This window comes from Capsella rubella, unplaced genomic scaffold, assembly GCF_000375325.1.
Source record: "Capsella rubella cultivar Monte Gargano unplaced genomic scaffold, Caprub1_0 scaffold_2, whole genome shotgun sequence".
Taxonomy (NCBI): Eukaryota; Viridiplantae; Streptophyta; class Magnoliopsida; order Brassicales; family Brassicaceae; genus Capsella; species Capsella rubella.
The window spans coordinates 10,255,371-10,280,530 of record NW_006238922.1 but is presented as its reverse complement, the minus strand read 5'-3'; the positions used below and the strand labels follow the sequence as shown (position 1 = coordinate 10,280,530).

Here is a 25,160-nt window from a genome sequence, read left to right as displayed (position 1 = left end):
AAGAAAGATGAATTTTTCTTTTCCTTGTTTTTGATTTACCAGAGAATGAGATGAGTGAGCGAGAGTATGGTATATATAAGTTCGGGCTTACACGGAAAAAGGAAAATCATTCTCTCGTTTCCTTTTTTTCCAACTTTTTCCTTTTTCTTTTTGAAACAATCTAAATTTTCCTTTTTTTGGACTAGATTTCCCTTTCCTAAATTTTTTTAATAAACAATTTTTAACACAATTTCCTTTTTGCAATTATGCTGCGAAAACAATATGGAAATCGATTGTTGTTTTTACCTTTTTCATTCTTTTTAAAAAATATGGAAATCGATCGTTTTTGCAATTACAATAAACTGACGTGGGAATTAAAAAATTAGTTGCCAGAAACAAAACAGGTCCACGTGGAATCCAATAGCAGACATACTACACGTGTTCGTATATAAATGGTTAAGAAGATTAAAAAGCATATACCGGCGGGTATCGGATCCGAAATTTTCTGATCCCGGATTCGTCTTCTTCTCTGCCCTAATTAGCAAAACCCTACGTGAGCAGCAGCTACAGTCCTGTGTCCTCCGTGAAATCTCCTTCCGTCGCGTTGATTTTAAACTTCGTCTTCTTCATGATGGATTCGCCTTGATCAATCGTTGATCGTTCTGTCCCCCCAAAGATGTCGAATCACTCCAGAGATGAGCCCAGTACCGCTCCGAAGACAGACCAATGGTATGATCTGGTCCTGGGTTCCTCTGCCAAAGATGATTCATCTCATAAATTCTGCACTTTGCGATGTGAGTTCCAATTTTGGGTTGTGTACTTTGTGTTCCCTTTCTTAATTTTGGGTTGATTCGACCTAAACCCGTTAATTGCTTATGATCATAAGATAGCTACAATCAAAATTGGAAAAGGGTTTGATATTGATTTTGTATTTGCAGATGAATTCAAGCCTGCTTCTATTGATAAGAAGAGGTCAGGGACTCTGCACAAGAAGAAGGATAACAGAGTTTCAGTTGAGTTTCAGAATAACCAACCTGGTAAACCCAAAGTGACGTTTGAAGGTAGCAGCGAGGATTACAAAGAAAACGATGCGGTGTTGTTTTTTGATGGGGAGAAGTTTCGTTTGGAGAGGATGCATCGTGCTGTGAAGCAGCTACGACATCTTAGGACACCTGGTGAATCTGCTGCTGCTTCTCAGCCTGCAGTGTCTCTCGAGCATCGGTTATCTCCTGTTGGTCGTGCTGCTAAATCTCCTCAAGTTAATAGAATTTTGCGTCCAGATGTGTCTGTGAGTTCCCAATTGTCTTTTACTTATATCTTATACATTCCATGATCCTATTTGATTGTGTGGAGGTTATGGATTTACTGAATGCTACTACTGGTTTAAGTTTTCATTTTCTGTAATTTCTGCAGGTTGAGGTGGAAAGAATCGAAATTGGGAAGTCAGAGAGCTCAGGTTAGTAGTTTGTTGCATCAATATTCTCATATGAGTTAGCATTTCTAGTCCCTTCTAATTGCTAGATATTTTTTATGAGAACCGGATCATAGGAATCTAGGATACACTGCATAAATTGAACAAAACTTAGTCTTAAAACAAGACAAACTAGTTTGGCATATATGTTTGGTTGCTAGTAAGAAACGTCTTATACTTAAGAAACTAAAGCTGCCTTCCAGAACAACGCCTTATAAACTAATTTTTATTAGTTGGATCTTTCTGTCATTCCTGATCGTGGGTTCTCGTTGCTGCTATGACTGTCTGGTTCAGTATAATCAATGGAGTCTAGGCAGTAATATTGGAGTTTTGATTCAAGTTTACATAACCAAACTACTGACTTGTTAGCAGTAATTGCTATATGCTATATCTGGGGTTTGCATATTTTACTGTTACAACTATTGTAGCAGTTTTATATCTAACACAAAAAGTGGTTGCAGCTGAACCTGCGAGAAACTTATCTGCTATATCACCACCAGTTGAGGACAAGAACGATGATGTAGATGAGCATCACGAGATCGATCTGGTTGAAATATTCGGGTCATTCACACCAGAGAACGACAATGCAGAGAAAGAGAATGCTGATGGTGTAGAATATGCCGAAAACTTAAGCAAGCAGCTTAGCATCACGGAAGAAGAGATTGCAGATGTGGATGACGATAGCGGCGGTGAAGGAGAAAAGGGTCTAAACGCAGCAGAAGCACTTAGAGCACAAGTGAACCGAGAGGAACAAAAGGTTCAAACCTCAAGCTCAAGCAGTAGCAGTGATAGCAGCACCGGGAGTGACAGTGATGGTCGTAGCAAAAGCGTAAGCAGCGGAAGCGGCAGTGGTGGCCAGAGTAGCAGCGGTAGCAGTAGCCGTGGAAGTGGAGGGAGTGACGATGAAGATGAAGTTAACTCCGTGTAACAAACAAACCAACAACAGCAACAACAGTTCCAACAACTTTTGTATCAAACAATACTTCCATATTTAAGACACAGTGTCTGAATAATTTGGTTTGGAAGATCCAAAAGGGTAAAAAAGTTATGTTTTACTACGACAGAAATAGCAAAACATAAATGATATGGTCCAGTTACTATTTCCGGAGTTGCAATTTTCCATTTTTATAATCCAGAATCTTGTAATTAAAGCTGTCCTTGTCCCTTGTCTACTCTTTAATTAAATTAATTAGTAAAGCAAATCTCTCACCTCGTCTGGTTAACCACTCTAACACACCTCTCCTCGTCTGGTTAACCACTCTAACACACCTCTCTTCACTTGAATTCTCACTCTCTCTAGTAAGCGCGTGAAGAGGAAACTAATATCTTCGTTAAGGAGCGTGGAAGAGACGCACTAGACGTTCGAGTGGTGGAAGGAAAAATGGCAATTACTGTTAACAATGGAGTTAAAAGTTTGCCAAAGTGTTTTTCCCAACCGACCTGAGTCGGGGAAGATCGAAATCTGTACCTGAGAATCGTTGTCTTCTTCAGAGCCTCCAAAGACCAAATCTTTTTTGTTACGTCGTCTCTCAAACCCTAACCTGTATTCTCACTCTCTCTCTCTCCCACTCTCTCTGTCTCTCTCTGCTATCTTCTTGAGATCTGATCAAGTCTGATCCCAATCTATGCTCGATCTCACTCTCCCCGGACTTGCTCACACCGAGATCTCATCTTCCTTATTATAAAAGATCCATACATGAGCTCTAAGCTCTGACAGATTTGATCTGTGAATCCGCATATATGCTCAATCGGAGCCAGATTCAAAGGTGAAAATAAGGAAGAAGGAAGTTAAAAAACAAACAATGGGAGCTGAAAAGAAATGGCTTTTCACTCTCTTCTCTGTAGTGTTCCTCTCAGTGTTCCTTCTCTTACTCTACTCAATCTCTGCTTTCACTTCTAAACCTTTCCCTTCTTCAATCCGTCACGGCCCTCATTACCCACCTGCTTTTGCTTATTACATAACCGGTGGTCGTGGGGATAATGACCGGATCTTTAGGTTATTGCTCGCGGTTTATCATCCTAGGAACCGGTATCTTCTCCATCTCGGTGCTGAAGCTACTGATGCTGAGAGGCTAGCTCTTCTCTCTGATTTGAAATCTGTTCCTGCTGTCAATGCTTTTGGGAATGTTGATGTTTTGGGCAAAGTTGATCGTTTGTCTGATAATGGTGCTTCTAAGACTGCTGCTACTCTTCACGCTGTTTCTATTCTTCTTAAGCTTGATCGTACTTGGAACTGGTTCATTGAGCTTAGTGCCTTGGATTATCCTCTCATTACTCAAGATGGTATGTTTAATTTGATTTTTTTTCTATTTATATCTGAATGCAAAAAAGAAATTTTCTTAAATGGGAGTAGGAATCTTTGGTTTTGCTGTGTGATTGTGATTTATTTGCACTCTTGATTTTTGTTTTTACCTATCTTTGAGCTTGTTATGATTTGTCTCTGAATGCCTTGAGATTGCAGTGTTCATGATATACTGTAGAATTAATCTACTTTTTTTTTTCTGGAAATAAAGTGGAAATGTAATCACTTTCATTGATGATACAGATCTCTTTATGGCAAAATTGATCTGCTTTAGAACTTTATTGCTCCACTGCTTCTGTTTTTGTCTTCATCTGACCTGGATTTGTAATGAACTCTTTTTCCTCTCTCAGACCTATCCCATGTGTTTGCCTCGGTGAACAGAAGCGTCAATTTTATTGATCACACTAGTGACCTTGCATGGAAAGAGTAAGTAAAGCTGGTCTCTAGTAATTTTTTTTATTTAATCTTGCCTTGTATATTCTGTGGGGATGATGATGATAATGGATCTTTCTGTAGATCACAGAGAATCAAGCCTATTGTTGTTGATCCAGCACTTTACTTAGCTAGAAGAACTCAGCTCTTCACTGCTACTGAGAAACGACCAACACCAGATGCTTTCAAAGTCTTTACAGGCAAGCTAATAATTCTTGTTGTGGCTAATTCCCTTGTATGCATACAGTTTTATTCTAACCAAATTGTGTTGCTGGTTTGTGATATCACTGCAGGCTCTCCTTGGATTGTACTGAGCAGATCTTTCCTAGAATACTGCATCTTTGGTTGGGACAATTTACCAAGAATCCTCCTAATGTATTTTAACAACGTCATTCTCTCTGAAGAATGCTATTTCCACACAGTGATCTGCAACGCGCCAGAGTTCAGTAACACAACAGTCAACGGGGACTTACGGTACATGATATGGGACAGTCCGCCAAAAATGGAGCCACACTTCCTTAGCGACTCAGATTTTGAACAAATGGCTCAAAGCGGAGCAGCTTTTGCCCGGCAGTTCAAGAAAGACGATCCAGTGCTCGACATGGTCGATAGAGTGATCCTAAAACGTGGGCGGTATCGGGTCACTCCTGGAGCTTGGTGCTCGAGCCACAGTAGCTGGTGGACAGATCCTTGCTCGGAATGGGATGAAGTCAACATTGTCAAAGCTGGACCTCAAGCTAAGAAGCTAGACGAAACAATAACGAATTTTCTAGATGATTTGAATTCACAATCGAACCAATGCAAGTGAAGAGAAAATGGGGTTTGGAATTTGGAGTCATTATACTACAACACCACACGAGATTACATTGTTTTCAGTCTCTGTAAGGTTTATTCTTTGGGCAACAACAGGAACTCAGTGGCTACTGTATTTATACGAGGAGAAGAGGAAGAGAAGAGATTTCTCTTTTCCAGATTTTGTAACTCCTTTGTTAAAGCCACTAGAGAACTTTTGTTCGCAAATTTGATAAACTACTCTGTTGTATCTCTTTATATTGGTACTCGACCAAATGCGACTATTTCTTAGTTAATTGAAGGGTTAGGAAAAATCTCATTTTTTTCCTCCAATGGTCTTCTCTCGATTCTTCCACTTCGCAGGAGTGAATCTCTCTCGCCGTGTCTTGTTAAGAATCACTTCTTCTTCGTCCCCGAGCTCGAGTCTCGAATCAATTCCATGGATTCATAAAGCTTCAACCTTGAAAGTTTATAAATCATTTCACGCTCCTTCTGTTGAAACCCAAGTTTCTACTGATGATGTTTCACATGACGCCGAGAGAATCTGCAAGGTTCTGACCAAATTCACGGATTCAAATGTTGAAACTTTGCTGAACGAAGCTTCTGTTAAACTTTCGCCTGCTTTGGTAGAAGAAGTACTGAAGAAGCTGAGCAACGCTGGGTTTTTAGCTTTGTCTGTATTCAAATGGGCAGAGAATCAAAAGGGTTTCAAGCACACTACTGCGAGCTACAACGCATTGATCGAATCATTAGGTAAGATCAAGCAGTTCAAACTCATTTGGTGTTTAGTAGACGATATGAAACAAAAGAAGCTTTTGAGCAGAGACACGTTTGCGCTAATCTCTAGACGATACGCTAGAGCTAGGAAGGTTAAAGAAGCTATAACTGCGTTTCATAAGATGGAAGAGTATGGGTTTAAGATGGAATCAAGTGATTTCAATCGAATGCTTGATACTTTGAGCAAATCTAGAAATGTTGGGGATGCACAGAAGGTGTTCGATAAAATTAAAAAGAAAAGGTTTGAGCCTGATATCAAGTCGTATACTATTTTACTTGAAGGTTGGGGTCAGGAGTTGAATCTTTTGAGAGTTAATGAGGTTTATGGAGAGATGAAAGATGAAGGCTTTGAACCAGATGTTGTTACGTACGGTATCATTATCAATGCACATTGCAAGGCGAAAAAGTATGATGAAGCTGTTAGATTTTTCAATGAGATGGAACAGAGGAATTGTAAGCCAAGTCCTCACATTTTTTGCAGTCTGATCAATGGACTTGGTTCTGAGAGGAAGCTGAATAAGGCTCTTGAATTCTTTGAGAGATCAAAGAGTTCCGGGTTTCCTCTTGAAGCTCCAACTTACAACGCACTAGTTGGAGCATATTGCTGGTCACAGCGGATGGAAGACGCATTCAAAACAGTGGAAGAGATGAGATTGAAAGGGGTTGGACCAAATGCTCGAACTTATGATATAATTCTTCATCATTTGACTAGAAAGCAGCGCACAAAAGAGGCCTATGAAGTTTATAAGAAGATGAGTTGTGAACCGACAGTGGGTACTTATGAGATCATGGTGAGGATGTTCTGCAACGAAGAGAGATTGGATATGGCGATCAAAATTTGGGACGAGATGAAAGGAAAAGGTGTTCTTCCTGGAATGCACATGTTCTCGAGTTTGATCACAGCTCTGTGCCATGAGAACAAGTTAGACGAAGCTTGTGAGTATTTCAATGAGATGTTGGATGTGGGTATCAGGCCACCAGGACAAATGTTTAGCCGTCTTAAACAAACGCTTCTCGATGAAGGCCGTAAAGATAAAGTTGTGGAGTTGGCTGTGAAGATGGATAGGCTGAGGAAAACACAACTTGTTGGCTGAAACGGGGATTAACGGATAGGTTTCTCTTCTTGTTTGTCTCCTGTATTACATTTTGGTTTATATTTAGACTATTGATTCGCTATGATCTATGAGATTTATCCAAAATTTCAGCGATCTAAGCTGTTAGATATTTGTTTTCTCCCCGAGTAAAAGTGCACGGACACAGGTGTAGGAACCAGTGTACGTTCAAATGATTGTTGGTTGTTCATAGTCTTGAAGTCGTCGGAGTTCAACACAGTACTAGATATCTCTATTATGTAGCTTCGTTTTACTAGTTTGTTTGCACTATGTTAATTGTCAACGTTGGTTTAGCTCTGTAAAGCTATACACATGTCAATAAAGCATTCTTTGGTTAAAATCTCCATCAAATTTAGCAAAAAAAGTATTCATCTCATCACTAACAGAGGATGGGATGTTTTGGTGTATGAATTAAGTTATGACAAATGACAAGTCCATGTTAATAAACTACTAAGAATGGGTCAAACATCAAAGTAATCGATTGGAGTATAATAAATTTTCTTTTCACAAATAGTGGATGGTTAAAACAGTTGTTATTACTTTATATCTTTTTGACAAATGGAAGATGTGGACATGCATATACTTTCTTATGTTTCCCTGATTAGTAAACCTGTAATTCAAAAGTGAGGCTATGCTAAATGCTAAATGCTATTGCTTGCTATATAATAGCTAACGATTTATTGTTAATCTTGAGATTTTGTGTGTCATGCACTGACTATTTCAATGCAACCCTCTTTACCATATTGTTGATTTTTGTTATAAGAAAATTACTAATGGGATACTTTTAATTCAAAGTTGATTAATTGTGGTGACACACACATTACTCTTGTGCTCCTAAAATAATATTGCCTTAATTTTACAAAGAAAAAAACAACTAAGTTTATATAAACATTAAGTAAAATGGTAAACCATTTACATTAACTTAGTAGTACAAGTAAATTTGCTATATACATTTTTGGGATTAGAAACTATCTCTCACCGGGAAATTCAAACATAAAAGAGCTACATGAGTATCTTAGAAGAGAAATATAGAAAAATATAACTTTGTAAAAGGAAAAAAATAAATAAAGAGAGGTCTAAGAATATGATAATTGGGGTGTAAGAGAAGAAAATGACAACGAAGTTAATAGGGTGGAAAGTATAAAGACAAAACTAAAAGAAGAGAAAATTATATTAATACAAAAAAATAAAGATGTGGAGGGGCTTATGACTTATATACAATTTCAAAACTATATAGACTACATAAAAATAGTATGATTGAGTTGTCTACTTCCCAAGATCGGACCCCCACACAACCCCAATTTTTTGCTCATCGAATCATTGCCCCCTTTATATTGCTACATTCCTTTCTCTATTCTTTCAAATTACTGTTTCCTTTAAGTACTGTTTTCTTACCTAAAACTAGAAATAATTGAAGGTGTGATTGTGTAGTTTATCTATAAACCCTATTACTAAGTATCATTCATCATCCGATCGTGCCAAAGTAAACAAAAACAGTTTACATTACTTAGAAGGGGTTCGTGTCGTTTTCACTTTTCAATATCTACGATTATAATTATGAATAGTAACATAATCATACCGACATTATATATAGGGCTATAAGTATAGGTATATAAACAAATTTGTAATCTATCATATATAGAGTCTTAATTATTTAAACACAAACCAACATTAATATAAAAGTTGTGATGGTAAAATTAAAGAAGAATTGATACAAACATAATTGCAATTACTTCTTACCAAAAAAAAAAAAAAAAACATAATTGCCATTACCAACGCATGTGAACTGTGAGGTGAATCAGGTGATGCCGTGATGGGAATGATAAAACCTCTAATCCCGTGACCTTGTTTTCTTATAACCGATCAATATTATCGGACATTGTAAAGAAAAGAAGAAATTATCACTTTTTAAAACAAGATTTTAATTAACTACAGCTTGTACTATCTCAAAGCTCCATTATCATACAATTAGCCATAATGTTTAATAGTTATAGCTAGCTTTTTAAAATTAATACAAAACCGATATACTAGACTTTTGCAACAAATTAGTAATCGGTCCGAGTCGTGTGAAAGAACCCAAAGATTGGCATCGTTGCCCACCGTGTGTATATAGAGGATCACATCATTAGAGGGCCACATATACACCTCTCTAATTACACTTTTCTGAATATTAAACACATTTAATTGTGTACTAAATCCTTCGGCATAACACTTGTTCATAATTATGTCACCAAATACTTCTTTCTATAAATATGGTCGAGTCGTGTCCATAATATAAGCATAATCTATCTACGACTTGTTCTCGGTGAGACATGGGAGCTCTTGATTCTCTCTCGGATTATATCTCCGACTACTTCTACGTCTCCAAAAGAAGGAGGAAACGTAAAGTCATGCAGGTCTACTTCGTTTTGCTCTACTCAAACCAAAAACTAAGAAATCTCAAAAAGTATGTCTTCATCCATTTAAAACCTATAATTATGAACTTTTTTATTCTTTATGTTGGTGACAGACGGTGAATATCAAGGTGAAAATGGACTGTGATGGCTGCGAACGCAGAGTCAAGAACGCAGTTTCCTCCATGAAAGGTTCGAAGCTCCTCAGCTCTTAGTCTAGTACTAATGTCATGAATCGTTTCTTTATTAATCCTTCTTTGTAATCTCTTCATTTCTATAAAACCTCACTTTACTTTCATGTAAACTTTGTTAGGGGTGAAATCAGTGGAGATGAACAGAAAGATAAACAAAGTGACGGTGAGTGGGTACGTGGAACCGAAGAAGGTGTTGAAGAGAGTGGAGGGGACAGGGAAAAAGGCTGAGATATGGCCTTACGTTCCATACAACGTGGTCGCATATCCATACGCAGTCGGAACTTACGACAAAAAAGCTCCGGCTGGTTTTGTTAGGAAGTCTGAGCAGTCGCAGTTGCAGCCGCTGCCGGGAGCTCCGGACGACAACTTCATATCACTTTTTAGCGACGAGAATCCCAACGCTTGCACCGTTATGTAATAAATGACAAAATAATATGCTAATAGTAGTATCCACCGCACGTAACGTTGTTTCAATCACTTTGGCTCTTTTTTTCTTTTCTTTTTTTTGGTATGTGTATGTACGTAAAGAGAGAACCAAAATAATAGTCACTTGAGTACAACTTTCAAAATAAGTTAGCATGTAATACTATATGTTAATCAATGTGTTTGATTATAATCAAAGTATTTTTAGTGTAATTTATATCTGACTAAACCCATATATAACATCGTCATCATAGAATACAATATCCAACTTTTTATCTTCTCTTATGTATTAACGGACACCTCGAAGATCCAACTGCAGCGATTAACTAGATTTCTTCGGAACCAAGTATATATAAATTTTTCCTCAATCGAAGTAGATATGTTGCTGACGCCGAACGGTGTACTTGGGGTAACTCGACATTTGTAATAAAACTAATATACAACACTTTGTTTTTTTTTTGGTATTCTATAAGTCGTTCTACTTACAAATTGTGACACCATGCACATATGACATATCCAACCTTATAGTCAAGCTGTAATATGTTTTTGTAGTTGACAACTTGATGTGTATCCTAAACTCACTAGTCCGTACCAAAACTCAAAAATAATGCTTTGATAATAATAACTAATTAACTATGGAATATTAAAATACCTCAAGAAAAGCAAACACATGTTTAATCCTTAGAATGAGAGATCTTCCAAAGATTAGAATTCCAAAATTTTGTAATTGTTATGGTGGATAAGATGAGATGACATTTAAGTACCTTGTTGTCAAAATTTCCAATCAACGACTGTTTATTTGAGACTAAACTGAAATGACTGATTATTAAATTATGACTTTAAAAACACAACTTGAACAGAACAAAGAAAGGATATGTAAGATTTGAACTTGTGAAAGTGATAATGACGCAAAACAATAGAAATGGAGAGACGAGAAAAGGCACAAACACTAATAATAAGCGCAAACGCAAAACCCGCGGAGGTAGGGACTTTGGGTGGTTACTCGATTTGCTTGATGATTGTGACAACACCAATTTTTTAGCTTAGGTGGGAGATGGGTCTTTCGGATAAGCTCCACGTGTACAGTACCTCAGACATCGACGGCTCTAAGTCTTCTTGACTAGCAACACCAAAACATAGACACTAGATAGACTCTCAGTCATTTTGACCAATGTAGATGACAACGAACGACGCTGTTGGTTTTACCTTCCTTAGCCATTTGGGCCTATCGAATTCATGGGCTTTTGGGCTCTCTCTCTACTATTGGGAAGTTTTTGGTTCATTTTTGAGCTCAACAATATTTTCTTTGGTGGATCTATTACAAAACAATATAGACTAATGGGTTACTTTTGCAACTTTCATAATTAACAAGGTTTTTAAAAAAAAAATACATACGTGTACTAAAAATTATAAAATTAGGGGGTTGTATTGAACTTCACATTTTAGGAGATTTTGAAGTATTCTTAAATAGTTAAATCCTATGTTATTGAATATGAAATTTATATAAAATCATTCACAATCTCTTGTTATTCAATCAATAATTTATATAAATTTCATTACAAATCTAGTGTTATTCAAAATATCACAATTTTTATTCTAAAAATTATTAAATGTAATTCTAAGAGACTTTTCTAACATTTTTAGTTCGAATATATGACTCACAAATCACACCTTTATAGATGAAACTTTGAAGGATTTAAAAAATAATGCATGAAACCAATTAAAAAAAAAAACTGATCATAAGTACTCCTATCTCTGCGATTTGTCTCTTCTCCTTATACTTTCTCTCTTTCTCTACTTTATTTCTCTCAATCACAACCACAAGAGATTTTAAATCTCTAACAAATAACTCAAATCTCCTAAATCTACACTCAAATATCTCTCAATCTTAGAATATTAAAATCTCACCAAATCTTCTAAAATATGAAGTTCAATACACCTCCCCTTAATTTTTGATTTATTTGAGTATATAAAGTGGTATTTCCCATTAAGTATAGACTATTTTGCTTAATAGCACAAAAATGAATGAGAAGTCTTTGATGTAGCCACGTTTTATTTCTGAGTACACATTTTAGTCAGCAATACAAATCTCCCTTAAGCCCACTAAAACCCATAAGGAAAAAACAAAATTGTAAGAAAGGAGCGACGCAAGAAGAGTCAATAGAATCAAAGCAAAGAACCAAGAAAGTTTATTTCACACCACACACTCATTATATGTATAAATACACAAAACCCCAAACAACTTCTTCAACTTTCTCTTCTCAACTTTCGAGTATTCCACACATACACACACACTTTAGACTTTTCTTCAAAAACATAAATCCACAGCTCGTGAAGGACAAAGAACATGGAGATTAAGTCTTGTCTGAGGATAATGACCAGAGCCAGAGGCATGTTGCTCCTTATAGTAACGATGACATGGCTCGTAGCCGGAGGAGACGCAGGAGACACGAAGAAAGAGGACCGACTGTTCAATCTTGAAAAGCTAGAGATGTTCGTTGAAGACCTTCCCCATATACCCACTCTTCATGGCTTCCACTCTGTAAATGGCCTACTCAAACCCAAATCTCTTCACATCGGCATGTTCTTCAAGAAATGGGTATCTCTTTTCTTACCTTATACTCATTTCGATTCTTTCTTTTTCTCCTTCTTTGGTTTCTTGAAGCTAAATATTTTTGGTATGATTGAATTCAATTTACAGTCTGTAGTCGTTTCTCATTTCGCTAAATTCCTTTTTTCTCGGTCGTATATTTCCTTCTTTGCTATGTTTTCTTGGAGATATTTTTGGTATGTTAGAAAATTATGATATTACAGTCGATCGTGAAGACACATCATCTTCCTTTTATGTCCAGAGGTTATAAATGGCCAAAATATTTAGATAGAGATCGCAAAACCACCATTTAGTGACATACACCTGTATTACATGCAAAAACAAATTTTGTTGACTAAATAAAATTTCGTAATTAATGTTAAAATCTAAACTTCGTTAGCGACAAAAACATGAGCATTAAAATTCAAAATCGTATAGATTAGGGAAGCTACTACACTCGCTTTTTGCTTGGCTACGGCAAAGTGATCTAGAATAGATTCTTCTCGTGTTCACATACTATCTTGTCCCCTAGCTCAATTATTTGTCGTCTTGAGAATAAAAATAAAAGCATAACAATAATGCTATAGTAGTACCGACGAATCAATGCTCAATGGTTTGACACTCGTCATTTAGAATATACTTTGTCCTTCACACCAAATGAGTACGCTAATTTTTATGAATCTAAACTCATTAATGACAAAAATTAACGTATTAAAATATTGGAAATCGTATAGATTAGTGAAACTAGTCACTTTTTATAGTTGGCTACGGCTCTTTCTTGTTGGTAAAGTGATTAGGGAATAGGATATCACCGTGTGTCTTCCACTCTTGTCCTCTCACACTCATCTGTCCTCTTGAGAAAAGTATCTAATGTTTTAGTACTGACCAATCAAGGGCTCTTTCTTTTATCACTAATCAATTTTTAAAACTCATTTTTTTGTTATAGTTTATAAACTCTTTTACTTGTTGTTTTGATCAATTATACTATGAATTACATCAAATCTAATGATTATTTGATAGAAAAATTAGTACCCACTAAACTATATAATTATGATTGCTTTTCCACCACTTTGGCCTAGCTAATCATGCTCTGTTTCTTTGAACTATTTTATTACACTTGCTAATTAATCTAATGATTTGAATGTTTGAAAATTCTCAATCACTGTCACGTTACACTGACCTGAGTTTAAATAATTATTGTGAAGTACAGAAGTTCCACAGAGACTTGCCTGCCACGCCAGTGTTCGCATACGGTACATCCAAGCGTACGGCAACAGTTCCAGGACCTACGATAGAAGCCGTTTATGGCGTAGACACTTACGTGACGTGGCGAAATCACCTCCCTTCAACTCATATCCTCCCTTGGGATCCAACGATCTCCCCGGCTATCCCTAAACACGGCGGCGTTCCCACGGTTGTTCACTTGCATGGAGGCATCCACGAACCAACCAGCGATGGTAACGCTGATTCATGGTTCACCGCTGGTTTCAAAGAGACAGGATCCAAATGGACTAAAAAGAGTACTCATTACGTCAACAAGCAACACCCTGGTAACATGTGGTACCATGACCACGCCGCCGGTTTGACCAGAGTCAACCTTCTCGCTGGTTTGTTAGGTGCTTACATTCTCCGCCATAGCTCTGTTGAGTCGCCCCTTCGGTTACCAACCGGCCGCGAGTTCGATCGTCCTCTGGTCATATTCGATCGAAGTTTCCGTAGAGATGGCTCCATTTACATGAACGCCACAGGGAACAATCCGTCCATACATCCGCAGTGGCAGCCAGAGTATTTCGGCGACGCCATCATCGTGAACGGAAAAGCTTGGCCGCGGCTAACAGTTCGCCGTCGGAAATACAGATTTAGAATCATAAACGCTAGCAACGCTAGGTTTTTCCGGTTCTTCTTCTCCAACGGTCTTGACTTTACCGTCATTGGTTCTGACTCGGCATATCTATCAAAACCGGAACGAACCAAATCAGTTCTCCTAGCTCCATCAGAGATCATCGATGTTGTTGTTGACTTCTCGAAATCAAAGTCGGAAACAGCAATCCTAGCTAACAATGCACCTTATCCTTACCCTTCGGGAGATCCTGTCACGGAAGAGAACAGCAAAGTCATGAAGTTTATAATCAAGAACAAATCAGAAGTTGACACATCGACCATTCCAAAGAAGCTTATCGAATACCCTCCTGCTCACGTATCAACCTCGTCCCGTACACGTTACATCGCCATGTTCGAGTATGTATCAAGCGCTGACGAGCCAACACATCTTTACATCAATGGCTTGCCATACAATGCTCCTATAACAGAAACTCCTAAAATAGGCACCAGCGAGGTATATTCATTAATATTACACAATATCAACTGTCTAGTTTAAATATTTGATGATATCTCTAAAATCATGAAGGTGTGGGAAGTGATCAATCTAACTGAAGATAACCATCCGTTGCATATTCACTTGGGGTTGTTCAAAGTGTTAGAGCAGACGGCCTTGGTGAAGACTGAGGAGTTCACCGACTGCATGACGAAGAGAAACGACGCCGTCAAGTGCAATATCAACAAGTACGCAATCGGGAACAAAACTGCGGTGACGGCGCACGAGAGGGGATGGAAGAACGTATTCAAGATGATGCCTGGACATGTAACGAAGATCCTCGTTAGATTTTCTTACATTCACTCCAATGAATCTTACGCCTTCGACGCTACTCAAGAGCCAGGCTACGTCTACCATTGTCACGTAAGCTAGTCTAAAATTTTGATAACTATTTTTTTTTACTTTGGCTTTTAATTTAGAACTAACTATATATTATTGAATTGTAGATATTGGACCACGAAGACAATATGATGATGAGGCCCTTTGCGATGGTCAAGTGACAACATACAATTAGTGTCTTCTCACCAAAATGTTAAATGGTTCTATACGTCAATTACAAATTTACAATTACGGAATCCGATCATGTGTAGATTGAGACTACATGAAATATCGAAAAAAATCTTATGAATATTTTTGTCTAACATTTACGGGCTTTAACCGGCCCAATAACAAAAAAGTTGTGCTTTCTTATTTGGATGTTTGATATTTTGTGGTAGGTGGTAAGTGAGAGAGGTGAGTGCAATGGAAAGAAAAAAAAATCCTAAAGTCGTAACCACCAGTCAAATTATCCAAATTGAATGCTTATGATTCTCCCCTTATCTGTTTCTGAACCAACACTCTTCAATTTGTCCCCTTCTTTTTCTTTTTTTTTCTCTCTTAATTTGTTCTATTTTCATATCATTCAGAAACTTCTATCATCTTTTTTTTTCTTTTCAAACCAAATAATACATCCAATGAACTTTGAGCCACTCCTTAAATATCTACTTTGTCTTCTTCTTGCTTGGTTAACAATACTATATTTTAGTGAATCTATCATTTGTTTATATAGTTTGATATGATACCACACACAAACAGACAGTATATTTGATATTTTCATATACAAATCGATCATACATATATTTAACGAAAATGTGGATAAGAGGAGGGAGATTTGGATTGTGACATATCATTTACACATTTAAAACACTACTAATAATATCAATTGGATTGGAACAAATATGGGACCAATATATTAACAAGGTTGATGTGTTCTTCTTGTTCTTCCTCGTTCAATTATTTTTTTTTGCTGCACGATTCTCTCAACCCACCAGTCCAAGTCAACCCTCTATCCTCTCTATCCATCCCCCTAGTAACTCCTATATATCATCAGTTGCTTCTCGCAAATCAACCTCACAATTAATCAACTGTTTAAAAAAAAAAAAAAAAAAACAGAACTCAACCTTTGAATAAGACATGAACAAAATCCGCCACCGTGCTCTCTCTCCGTCTTCCGGTAACTATTTTCTTTTGAAACAGTAACAATCTTGTGTTTTGCTATTCATGTCATATATACGACCAAAATTATTCATAGTTTGAGAAGTTTATGTACAAACAACTCATTGATCCCTTATTATTTTTATTTTTTTAATAGGAGTGCAACACCGTGTTAAGAGATGTCGATTGAGAGATAGAAACTACGTGAGGCCTGAAGTTAAAGAAAACAAGTTCTCAAAAGACGAAGACGACCTCCTCCTCAAGCTTCATGCACTTCTTGGCAATAGGTTCTCTCTCATTCATTCTTTCATTCTACTTTAGTTTAGTATTGGATGTAATGTGAATGGGATTGTGACAGTTAAAATGTGATGTTACTTTGTTATTCAGATGGTCATTGATAGCGGGAAGATTGCCTGGACGAACCGACAACGAAGTTAGGATCCATTGGGAAACTTACTTAAAGAGGAAACTCATCAAAATGGGAATCGACCCAACCAATCATCGTCTCCACCATCACGCCAGCTACATTTCCAGACGCTGCCCCAATCCCTCGCATAAGGAACTCGAAACCAAGATCATTAGTGATCAGTCTTCTTCCGTATCCGAATCATGTGGTATAACATTTTTACCCATTTCAAGTACCAATTGCTCGGAGGGTAGTACTAGTACCGGAAAAACTCTTTTGCCTGACCTCAACATCGGTCTCATCCCGACCGCGACTTCTTTGCCACTTCCTTGGCTTCAGGACTCTAACGATTCCTCTAACCATGGTTCAACCGGTCAGGAAACGCTTATTCTATTCCAGTAAAAATTCATGTTTTTCTTTGTAGTCAATCTTGCTATATAATGTTATATTACAAGGCATGCATATATTATAATATTTCACTAAAGAGATACATATGTTAATCCTGAATTGGACAGGTTGTTCATTGAACAACTATTCTCTTTAAATGTTTGGTCTCGTCTTCAATGAAGTGAAACTATTAGCAGTAACTAGTACTAGTAGTAAACCGTTGATAACAAACCGACGACAAATAAATTGGATCAGTCAAGCTGTAAGAAATTAGCTAATGGAGCTATATGGATGTTCAGTGCACATTGACGGGAAGCATTAATAAACTCTCTTAAAATGGACAAGTATGTTCATCTTCCACCAAACTACACTTTACTCTTTATGCAAAAGCAATACAAAACGCCCTTTTCGCAAAATGGAATCTATATATCAATACAAAAATTACTTACTAAAACATATAACGGAAGCAAAACGAAAAGAAAATATTTATCTACTTAAGGATATACGTCTTAAGCATGGAGAGTATAAGTCAATATTAGCTCATCAACTCGTACAAACACCATAACAAGAAATTTATGTTATATATGTTCTTCGAATTTGACTTTAGGATAAACATTTTAGCCATCGGTTCGTATATTGTATATATCCCTTTCTGATATTGACACAGAAAAATGAGTAATTCCATGTAGTTTACCATATATAGTTTATTGGCATACAAAGATTTTTTAAAAAATAGCAGCAACTTCATGAGAATGTAAAATGTGATCTGTGATGTTATAACCATGCTTTGTAATAATTAGATAATTGAATTGTGTTTAAACTATTTGCATGTGGTACGTAAATTACCTGTGTACAACCGCTATTCAAACATCATCTACAGAACTGTATGAGTATGACCAAAGAAAATGAATGTTTGCTGAGAAAATTGACCTATATATATATATATATATATGAAGTTGTTTTGTACTACACTAGTATTACAGAATCTACAACCATCAATGAAGTTGTTTCCACTACTGCATAAACTAACTCAGATCTCACCTTCACTATCATAAGTGTTCACTTTGAATATTGATCGACAACTACATTATTTACCACATAAATATTGTGTGGCAGTTTATATTGTTACTGATGAATAGTATTTATAATAAATGTCAGGAATCTAATGAGGTCTATGGAGAGAGTTGTACTGTACTTTGTAGATGTTGAGGGCAACAATCACATGCATGCCGTATCAAACACTTCAAGGTTATTACGAAACCAGCCGGTCAAAGTTCCCAAATACGTCTAAAAGAGATAATATAATGTTGTCTATTTTTACAAGTTGTTAATGGTTATTATGGAGGATGCAGAAGTCACGGGCATGGAGGATGCTGTCGATGTGGACATGATCCTAGCTAGTTGAACTTTTCTTTCTTTTTTTTTTAAACCGATATCACTTTTTAAACCTTTTCAAATTCTTGTATACACTCTGTTCAAAACTTTTATCAAAACTATTTAAATAATGTAAAATAGTTTTTGAATATGATTCTATTGATTAAACTTGTTCTCTAAAGTTGGGATCATACATGTTCAGCTGCTCCACTTGCATATATTAGAGTATTAGAGTATGGTTCAGTTTTATATGATGCTCACCCAAATATGCTAATTTGCAGTATATATATGTTCATGGGAGATATATATGTACTTAGTTATCCTCAAACTAGTTTATGTTTTGCTAAACTTTGCCACATTGTATGGCTTACGAGTCAAAGATTTTAACGATTTACATATATATAATGTTACTAAGTATATACAATGTATCAAACTTTATGTTTTGATGAATATAACAAACTAGGATATTACACGGACATTAAGGACCATGAGATGAGTGTGCGTGGCCAACTTGGGGGAGATGGAGTCAGCAAATACAACAACTCAACAAGAGTGTTTGCGTGGCCAAAGTTTTGCTTACGATATGGTTCAATAATCTGTGACTTAATACAATTATAGTTTTTGGGTGAAATATTAAAATGTTGTCGTAGTGTCTATCATGTCTTTCAAATGAGTTTGTCTTGGATCCTGCGAAAAATAAATCTCAAAAAGTATATAATAATAATAATAACCCTGCTACTTTTTTTTTAAAAAAGTTGTGTTATAAAGAAATAAAGAGATTTTGAAAAGTAACGAATGAAAAGATCAAAGAAACTATAATTACACATAAAAAAACAATTTTTAAAGGAAAATAAAACGTATAAAGCTATAGTTACAAAAAAAATGTCTTTATTACATGCATCTTTAAATTCTTAGTGTAAGACAGATGTAAAAGGATTATATATATACCATGAAGAAAGACATGTACTAATCAATACAATGCATCTAAACATGCTAACAAAGTGAATCTTTGTCTTAATTTAATTATTATCATAGATAAAAATTGAGCTACTTATGACCTTTTAATTACCATTCAAGATTAAGATGACTATATATCATTGGCCGATTCTTTTGTTCCTTACAACTAGGCATGACCACGGTTACGGTTAATGCGGTTATGGTTAATTAACCACCGGTTAACGGTTATAATTTTTTAACCATAACCTTAATCATTATATATACGGTTAAGACGGTTACGGTTATATACAGTTACGGTTAATTACGGTTACGGTTAAATACAGTTACAGTTATTTGATGATTATTATAATATTAATATTGGAGATAAAATTTTATGAAATATTATTTATTTTACAAGTAAAAAATATATGTGATTTCAATTATTTATAGTGAATTAGTTAAATCTGGGTATTGTATACAGTTATAATATAATTTATTTTAAAATTTTAAATATGCGGTTAACCGAGCGTTTAACCGTACGGTTAACCGACGATTAATTACGGTTAATTATGGTTACGGTTACTTAACGGTTACGGTTATTATTATTTTTTAACCGTAACTAATTTACTTTTACGGTTAACGGTTACAATTTTTAACCGTTTTATACGGTTACGGTCCGGTTACGGTTGATAAACGGTCCGGTTACGGTTAAAAATACGGTTAAGGTTAGCTTTTGGTCATGCCTACTTACAACCCAATTAAAATACAATTTCAAGTTTTCAACACAACTATAATAATATAGGGTCGGCTTTACAACCAAGCACGCAACAAACCAATTCCTTAAAATCAAATATAAAAAGTGCAATTTTTGTTGATTTTTTAAATAAAAAGTATGGTTCGTTTCTATATATTATAAAGTTTTGGTTCCATAAAATACAAAATCATAATAATTGAATTATACGACAACTGTATCCTCTTGCTTACACCGCGAATCTCGCTCTCAATTATATCTAGTTTGTTCCATTCCTCTATTATTTTTGTATTAATTGTAGTATTACATAAATTTATTTATATTTTTTACCTAAATTAAAAATTTTAAACCATTTTTGTAGGTTAACCACGAAACGGTGTCGTAATAACGACTTGTCTTTTATTTTCGGCACATGGCTTCGTTGGATACATAAAAGCCAGCGATACAATAAACAGACACATAGTCAGAACTCAGAAGCGAGAGTACCAAATTCGAATTCTGAGCCACCGTATGTGACGGCGTAATGGCTGGAGGAGCTATCACTCCCGCTTCTCTGATCGGTTTTATTACCGAAATCGTTGAGATTCCGGTGAACTCCGGTGTGTTTAGGAAGGATTGTGCCGATCTCGCGCGACGAGTTGGTCTCTTGACGCATTTGATTGAGGAGATTAGGGATTCTTCTCCTCCGGCGCCGGAGGAATCTGATGCTTCGTCTTCTTTGAGTTCTCGTGAATGTGATTGGTGGTCTGATCTTGTGGTGGGGCTTCAAGCCGCGAAGCGTCTTTTGTCTTCAGCTACTAGTTTCCAAGCTCGGGAGTCCTCTGTAAGCATTCTTAACCACTGACTTCTTCGTCTTCTAAGAAATGGAATCGAATTCATGAAGTCAATGTATAATGCATCAAGGTCTAAGTTATCTGGATATGACCGTCTTATATGGAAACACGCCGGAAAAATAACATTTGCTCGGAGGATTAAGAAAAGTTTTTGTAGCTAGAAGTTGTAACATGATAATGATATGCTGATGTTGATTTATTGTTGTTGACATTTTGTGATGTAATCTTTGATTAAAGGATGGGGCAGCCAAGAGAATCTCATTTCAGTTCCAATGCGTTACTTGGAAGCTGGAGAAAGCATTAGGCAATTTGCCATATGATCGATATGACATCTCTGACGAAGTCCGTGAACAGGTAAAGAGTTCATTCCATGAGTAATATATATGCAGAGTGTTTGGACATTTTGGCATTCCTGTGTCTGGAGGTGTTTATTAGGTGTTTGGCTTGTGATTAGGTGGAACTAGCTAGATCACAGTTAAGAAGAGCAATGCAGAGATATGGATCTTTAAATTCAAAAAAGTTCTCGAGTGCTCTATCTGAGCCAATGGTGAAAGATGCCTCAAGCAATACAAAGAGCAAAGTTACTGAAAAACTTGACAGCATTCCGGAAACAGTGTATTCTAACATTCCTTTATCAGATGTGAAGAAATTTGAATCACCGCCTCCTGGGAAGAGCTCTTCAGTTTCCCTGGCCTTCTTTTTATCAAAGGATGCTGATGATGAGAGATTAGAGAAAGCAGTTACCAAGAACACTGACGACTCAAAGAAATCGGATAACCTCACTATCCCAGAGGATTTTCTTTGTCCAATATCTCTGGAACTGATGAAGGATCCTGCTATTGTTTCCACAGGACAGGTCTGATTTGAAATATCAAAACTTTACTTAGTGCTTACTAATGGTTGTTGATTTGAAACCTTAACAATGATATTCCCTCTTCGTTGACAGACATACGAAAGGTCGTACATACAGAGATGGATAGACTGTGGAAATCTGAGATGTCCAAAGACCCAGCAGAAACTCGAAAACTTCACTCTTACTCCAAACTTTGTTCTCAGAAGCTTGATCTCTCAGTGGTGTACTAAGCACAACATTGAGCAGCCAGGTGGTTATATGAACGGTAGGACCAAAAACTGTGATGGCTCTTTCCGTGATCTAAGTGGAGACATGTCAGCGATCCGGGCATTGGTTCGCAAACTCGCTACTCGATCAATTGAAGACCGCAGGAGCGCAGTTTCTGAACTCCGCTCTCTGTCAAAAAGAAGCACGGACAACCGAATTCTGATTGCAGAAGCAGGAGCCATCCCTATTTTGGTCAATCTTTTGACCTCAGATGACACTGAAACGCAGGAAAATGCTGTCACTTGCATTCTTAACCTCTCCATATACGAACACAACAAAGAATTGATCATGCTTGCTGGCGCAGTCACATCTATAGTGCAAGTCCTCCGAGCTGGAACCATGGAAGCTAGAGAAAACGCTGCAGCTACTCTCTTTAGCCTTTCGTTAGCTGATGAGAACAAAATCATAATAGGCGCATCCGGTGCGATACTGGCCTTAGTGAATCTGCTTGAGACCGGAAGCACAAGAGGGAAGAAAGACGCAGCTACGGCCCTGTTTAACTTGTGTATATATCAGGGAAACAAAGGCAGAGCGGTTAGAGCCGGTATTGTAAAGCCATTGGTGAAAATGCTAACTGACTCTAGCCACAGGATGACCGAGGAAGCCTTGACCATACTCTCAGTTCTAGCTAGTAACCAAGACGCAAAAGTTGCGATTCTGAGAGCCAACGTGATACCACCTTTGATAGAATGTCTCCAGAAAGATCAACCTAGAAACCGAGAGAACGCAGCAGCGATACTGCTGTCTCTTTGCAAGAGAGATACTGAAAAACTAATCTCCATTGGTAGACTTGGAGCTGTTGTTCCGTTGATGGAACTATCAAGAGACGGTACAGAGAGAGCTAAGCGGAAAGCTAATTCTTTACTAGAGCTTCTCCGTAAATCATCACAAAAATTAGCATCACTCTAAATATCCCCTTAACAACAACAACAACAACAAAGCTGTTTCTACTGATCTGTTTACTACGATCTGCTTTTTTTTTTTTTTGGAAAACTAATTTAATTAATATTCCCATTTGAGAAGGTTGAGTCAAAAAAAAGAGTTACGAGAATCGAACTCTTTCTTACTCACTCACCTTTGTATTGATTTGTTAATTTTGTAATAAGAAAAAACAAAGCTTTGTTTCTTACGTTCACGGGATTGGTTCACGTGCATTAGTTACTGTTCGTGTGGGAAAGAGAAATCAAATCAGCTTTTGTTTTCCAATTCGTTAAAAGTCAAAATCTCTTCACGTGCCTTTGTGAAAAAGAAAAAAACAAATGTTTTCGACAACGTAATATTCCCAGATTAATCGGAGTGATTAACGCAAGAAGTCATTTTCCGCAAAAAAACATTGGTCACAAAAGTTCCAAAACCACATCCCCCTCTTGGACATAAACTAAGGTCTCTTAAGTGAAGAACAGTACACATAGTCAATTTCAATTAGTTTTATTTTGTTAATTAAACATGATTTTTTTGGGTTGTTATAGGTTTTCTTTTTCAAGATTGATAGTGAAATGCGACGTAACTTTGTGTTCCCATTGTTTTAAATAATTTTTCAAGATTTTGGCATTTTGTTGACCAAAAAATGGTTCACTATCATCAGCAACCAACCATAAATCAATCCACAAATCTATAATGAATGATCTGATCTAACACAACACCCACCTTGAACTAACTACTGAGCTCTTTAACTTTTGGTGGACTTGAAAAGCTCATAGTTTTGGTAAACCTACATAAACATTTCTCAAAATGGGTAATAGCTTGGGAAGCAAGAAAACTACGAAAATCATGAACATCAATGGTGAGAGTTTCAAGCTGAAGACGCCTGTGAAAGCTGGTACGGTAATTAAAGATTTCCCGGGACACGTTCTTTTGGAATCTGAAGCGGTGAGGCAATTTGGGGTCAGAGCAAAGCCCTTAGAGCCACACCAAAACTTGGAATCCAAAAGGCTTTACTTCATGGTGGAACTTCCAAGGTATCAATTATATTCCTAACTTTTTTTTCTCTTGGTTTTTGGTATTCAAAGTTGGATTTTTTTTTCTATAGTAATCATGGTAACCCACATGGCAGAACATGGAAAGAGAGAACCCCAAGAAGGGTTCGGTCAGGAATTCAGATAAGTGCGAAGGAGAGGCTAGAGAATCTGAAGTTGTCTCGTAGATCATCGTCTGATCTCTCGGTAATGAAGACGGAGGAGGTTGATGATAAAGAGAGAGAAGTGAGCAGCGTGACGTTAAAGTTACCAAAGTGGAAAGTTGAGAAACTGAGGAAAGAGAGTGAGAGTGGCTCTGATTTCTCCAACAAGATGGCAGCACTTTGTCTCCTTAACATACCAACTGGTTTGGTTCATCAGAGACAACATTTGCTTCGTAATGGAGGAAGAAGCTTTGGGATTGAAGAAGGAGATGATGAAGGTGTCAAGTCCCATGAGGTGATCAATTCTTTTAAAACACTTTGATCTTTCTTTCTTTTTTTTTTGTTGAAACATCGATCCGTTTCTCAAGCCACGTTTCTTGCTTACAACAAATGTGCTCCAACTTGTGCGTTTACCAACTTAGACTTGTGTTACAACTTCTTCTACTCCATCCTAAATTAAGAAGAGAAAAAAATATATAAACTAACAAGTGGAAGCTAAAATTTGAATTGTTTCAAGAAAAATTCTCATTGATATTTTTAATTTGCAGAAAAGGGTTAGATTTCTTGAAAAGAGCAAAGCAGAAGACCTGTGAGTCTGTGACTGTGATTTCTATTTGTTTTCCTCTATTTTTATTATTATCTTTAGTTTAGTTTAAAGAAAGATGATTGAAGCAAGTCTGACCAGGGGTATTACTGTACATACAAAACACAATGTTCTTAAGGGAGATACTTAACTTATAATGTAGCATCAACATTTGTAAACACATCTTTGCTTCTGTTACCCTTACATGACTTGATCAGTTTCTGTGTCAAAGATCAGAGAAAAAGGATGAATTAAGACAAAAGAGAAGAGATGTAAGAAAAAGGCAAATCATTAGTATTTTTTTTCTTTAAATTTGGGGGGGGGGGGGGGCTTTAGTTT

At 36.7% G+C, this 25,160-nt stretch overlaps 8 protein-coding genes across 9 annotated transcripts; all 8 read left to right on the top strand.

Moving 5' to 3' along the window:
* The first annotated feature begins 475 nt into the window (after positions 1-475).
* LOC17895734 (ELL-associated factor 2) lies at positions 476-2,552 on the top strand. Its single transcript, XM_006302487.2, has 4 exons — positions 476-773; positions 918-1,267; positions 1,393-1,435; positions 1,912-2,552. The coding sequence occupies exons 1-4, from the start codon at positions 656-658 to the stop codon at positions 2,376-2,378; spliced, it is 978 nt and encodes a 325-aa protein (XP_006302549.1). The 5' UTR covers positions 476-655; the 3' UTR covers positions 2,379-2,552.
* A 230-nt stretch (positions 2,553-2,782) lies between these two features.
* Positions 2,783-5,277, top strand: LOC17895442 (beta-glucuronosyltransferase GlcAT14A). The gene is made up of 4 exons (XM_023787084.1): positions 2,783-3,733; positions 4,103-4,178; positions 4,269-4,384; positions 4,478-5,277. Exons 1-4 carry the CDS (start codon positions 3,253-3,255, stop codon positions 4,990-4,992), a joined length of 1,188 nt encoding a protein of 395 aa, XP_023642852.1. The 5' UTR covers positions 2,783-3,252; the 3' UTR covers positions 4,993-5,277.
* A 13-nt stretch (positions 5,278-5,290) lies between these two features.
* Positions 5,291-7,055, top strand: LOC17894568 (pentatricopeptide repeat-containing protein At1g71060, mitochondrial). The gene has a single exon (XM_006301511.2). It carries the CDS (start codon positions 5,309-5,311, stop codon positions 6,845-6,847), a length of 1,539 nt encoding a protein of 512 aa, XP_006301573.1. The 5' UTR covers positions 5,291-5,308; the 3' UTR covers positions 6,848-7,055.
* A 2,110-nt stretch (positions 7,056-9,165) lies between these two features.
* On the top strand, positions 9,166-10,024 carry LOC17895418 (heavy metal-associated isoprenylated plant protein 20). Its single transcript, XM_006302897.2, has 3 exons — positions 9,166-9,261; positions 9,375-9,450; positions 9,572-10,024. The coding sequence occupies exons 1-3, from the start codon at positions 9,178-9,180 to the stop codon at positions 9,868-9,870; spliced, it is 459 nt and encodes a 152-aa protein (XP_006302959.1). The 5' UTR covers positions 9,166-9,177; the 3' UTR covers positions 9,871-10,024.
* Positions 10,025-11,948: 1,924 nt separating this feature from the next.
* Positions 11,949-15,529, top strand: LOC17896483 (multicopper oxidase LPR2). The gene is made up of 4 exons (XM_006301993.2): positions 11,949-12,474; positions 13,676-14,800; positions 14,873-15,202; positions 15,286-15,529. Exons 1-4 carry the CDS (start codon positions 12,223-12,225, stop codon positions 15,337-15,339), a joined length of 1,761 nt encoding a protein of 586 aa, XP_006302055.1. The 5' UTR covers positions 11,949-12,222; the 3' UTR covers positions 15,340-15,529.
* Positions 15,530-16,110: 581 nt separating this feature from the next.
* On the top strand, positions 16,111-17,263 carry LOC17894718 (myb-related protein 330). Its single transcript, XM_006302791.2, has 3 exons — positions 16,111-16,331; positions 16,470-16,599; positions 16,700-17,263. The coding sequence occupies exons 1-3, from the start codon at positions 16,292-16,294 to the stop codon at positions 17,118-17,120; spliced, it is 591 nt and encodes a 196-aa protein (XP_006302853.1). The 5' UTR covers positions 16,111-16,291; the 3' UTR covers positions 17,121-17,263.
* A 3,374-nt stretch (positions 17,264-20,637) lies between these two features.
* On the top strand, positions 20,638-23,254 carry LOC17896486 (U-box domain-containing protein 10). Its single transcript, XM_006300799.2, has 4 exons — positions 20,638-20,989; positions 21,237-21,353; positions 21,454-21,855; positions 21,946-23,254. The coding sequence occupies exons 1-4, from the start codon at positions 20,690-20,692 to the stop codon at positions 23,026-23,028; spliced, it is 1,902 nt and encodes a 633-aa protein (XP_006300861.1). The 5' UTR covers positions 20,638-20,689; the 3' UTR covers positions 23,029-23,254.
* A 507-nt stretch (positions 23,255-23,761) lies between these two features.
* On the top strand, positions 23,762-25,038 carry LOC17895794 (uncharacterized protein At1g66480). Of its 2 annotated transcripts, none has more exons than XM_023787979.1 (3): positions 23,762-24,077; positions 24,149-24,533; positions 24,787-25,038. In XM_023787979.1, the coding sequence occupies exons 1-3, from the start codon at positions 23,851-23,853 to the stop codon at positions 24,829-24,831; spliced, it is 657 nt and encodes a 218-aa protein (XP_023643747.1). In that variant the 5' UTR covers positions 23,762-23,850; the 3' UTR covers positions 24,832-25,038. The 2 variants fall into 2 exon arrangements, with proteins under 2 accessions (XP_023643747.1, XP_023643748.1); XM_023787980.1 differs by having other exon boundaries at positions 23,767-24,077; positions 24,173-24,533.
* Positions 25,039-25,160: the final 122 nt, after the last annotated feature.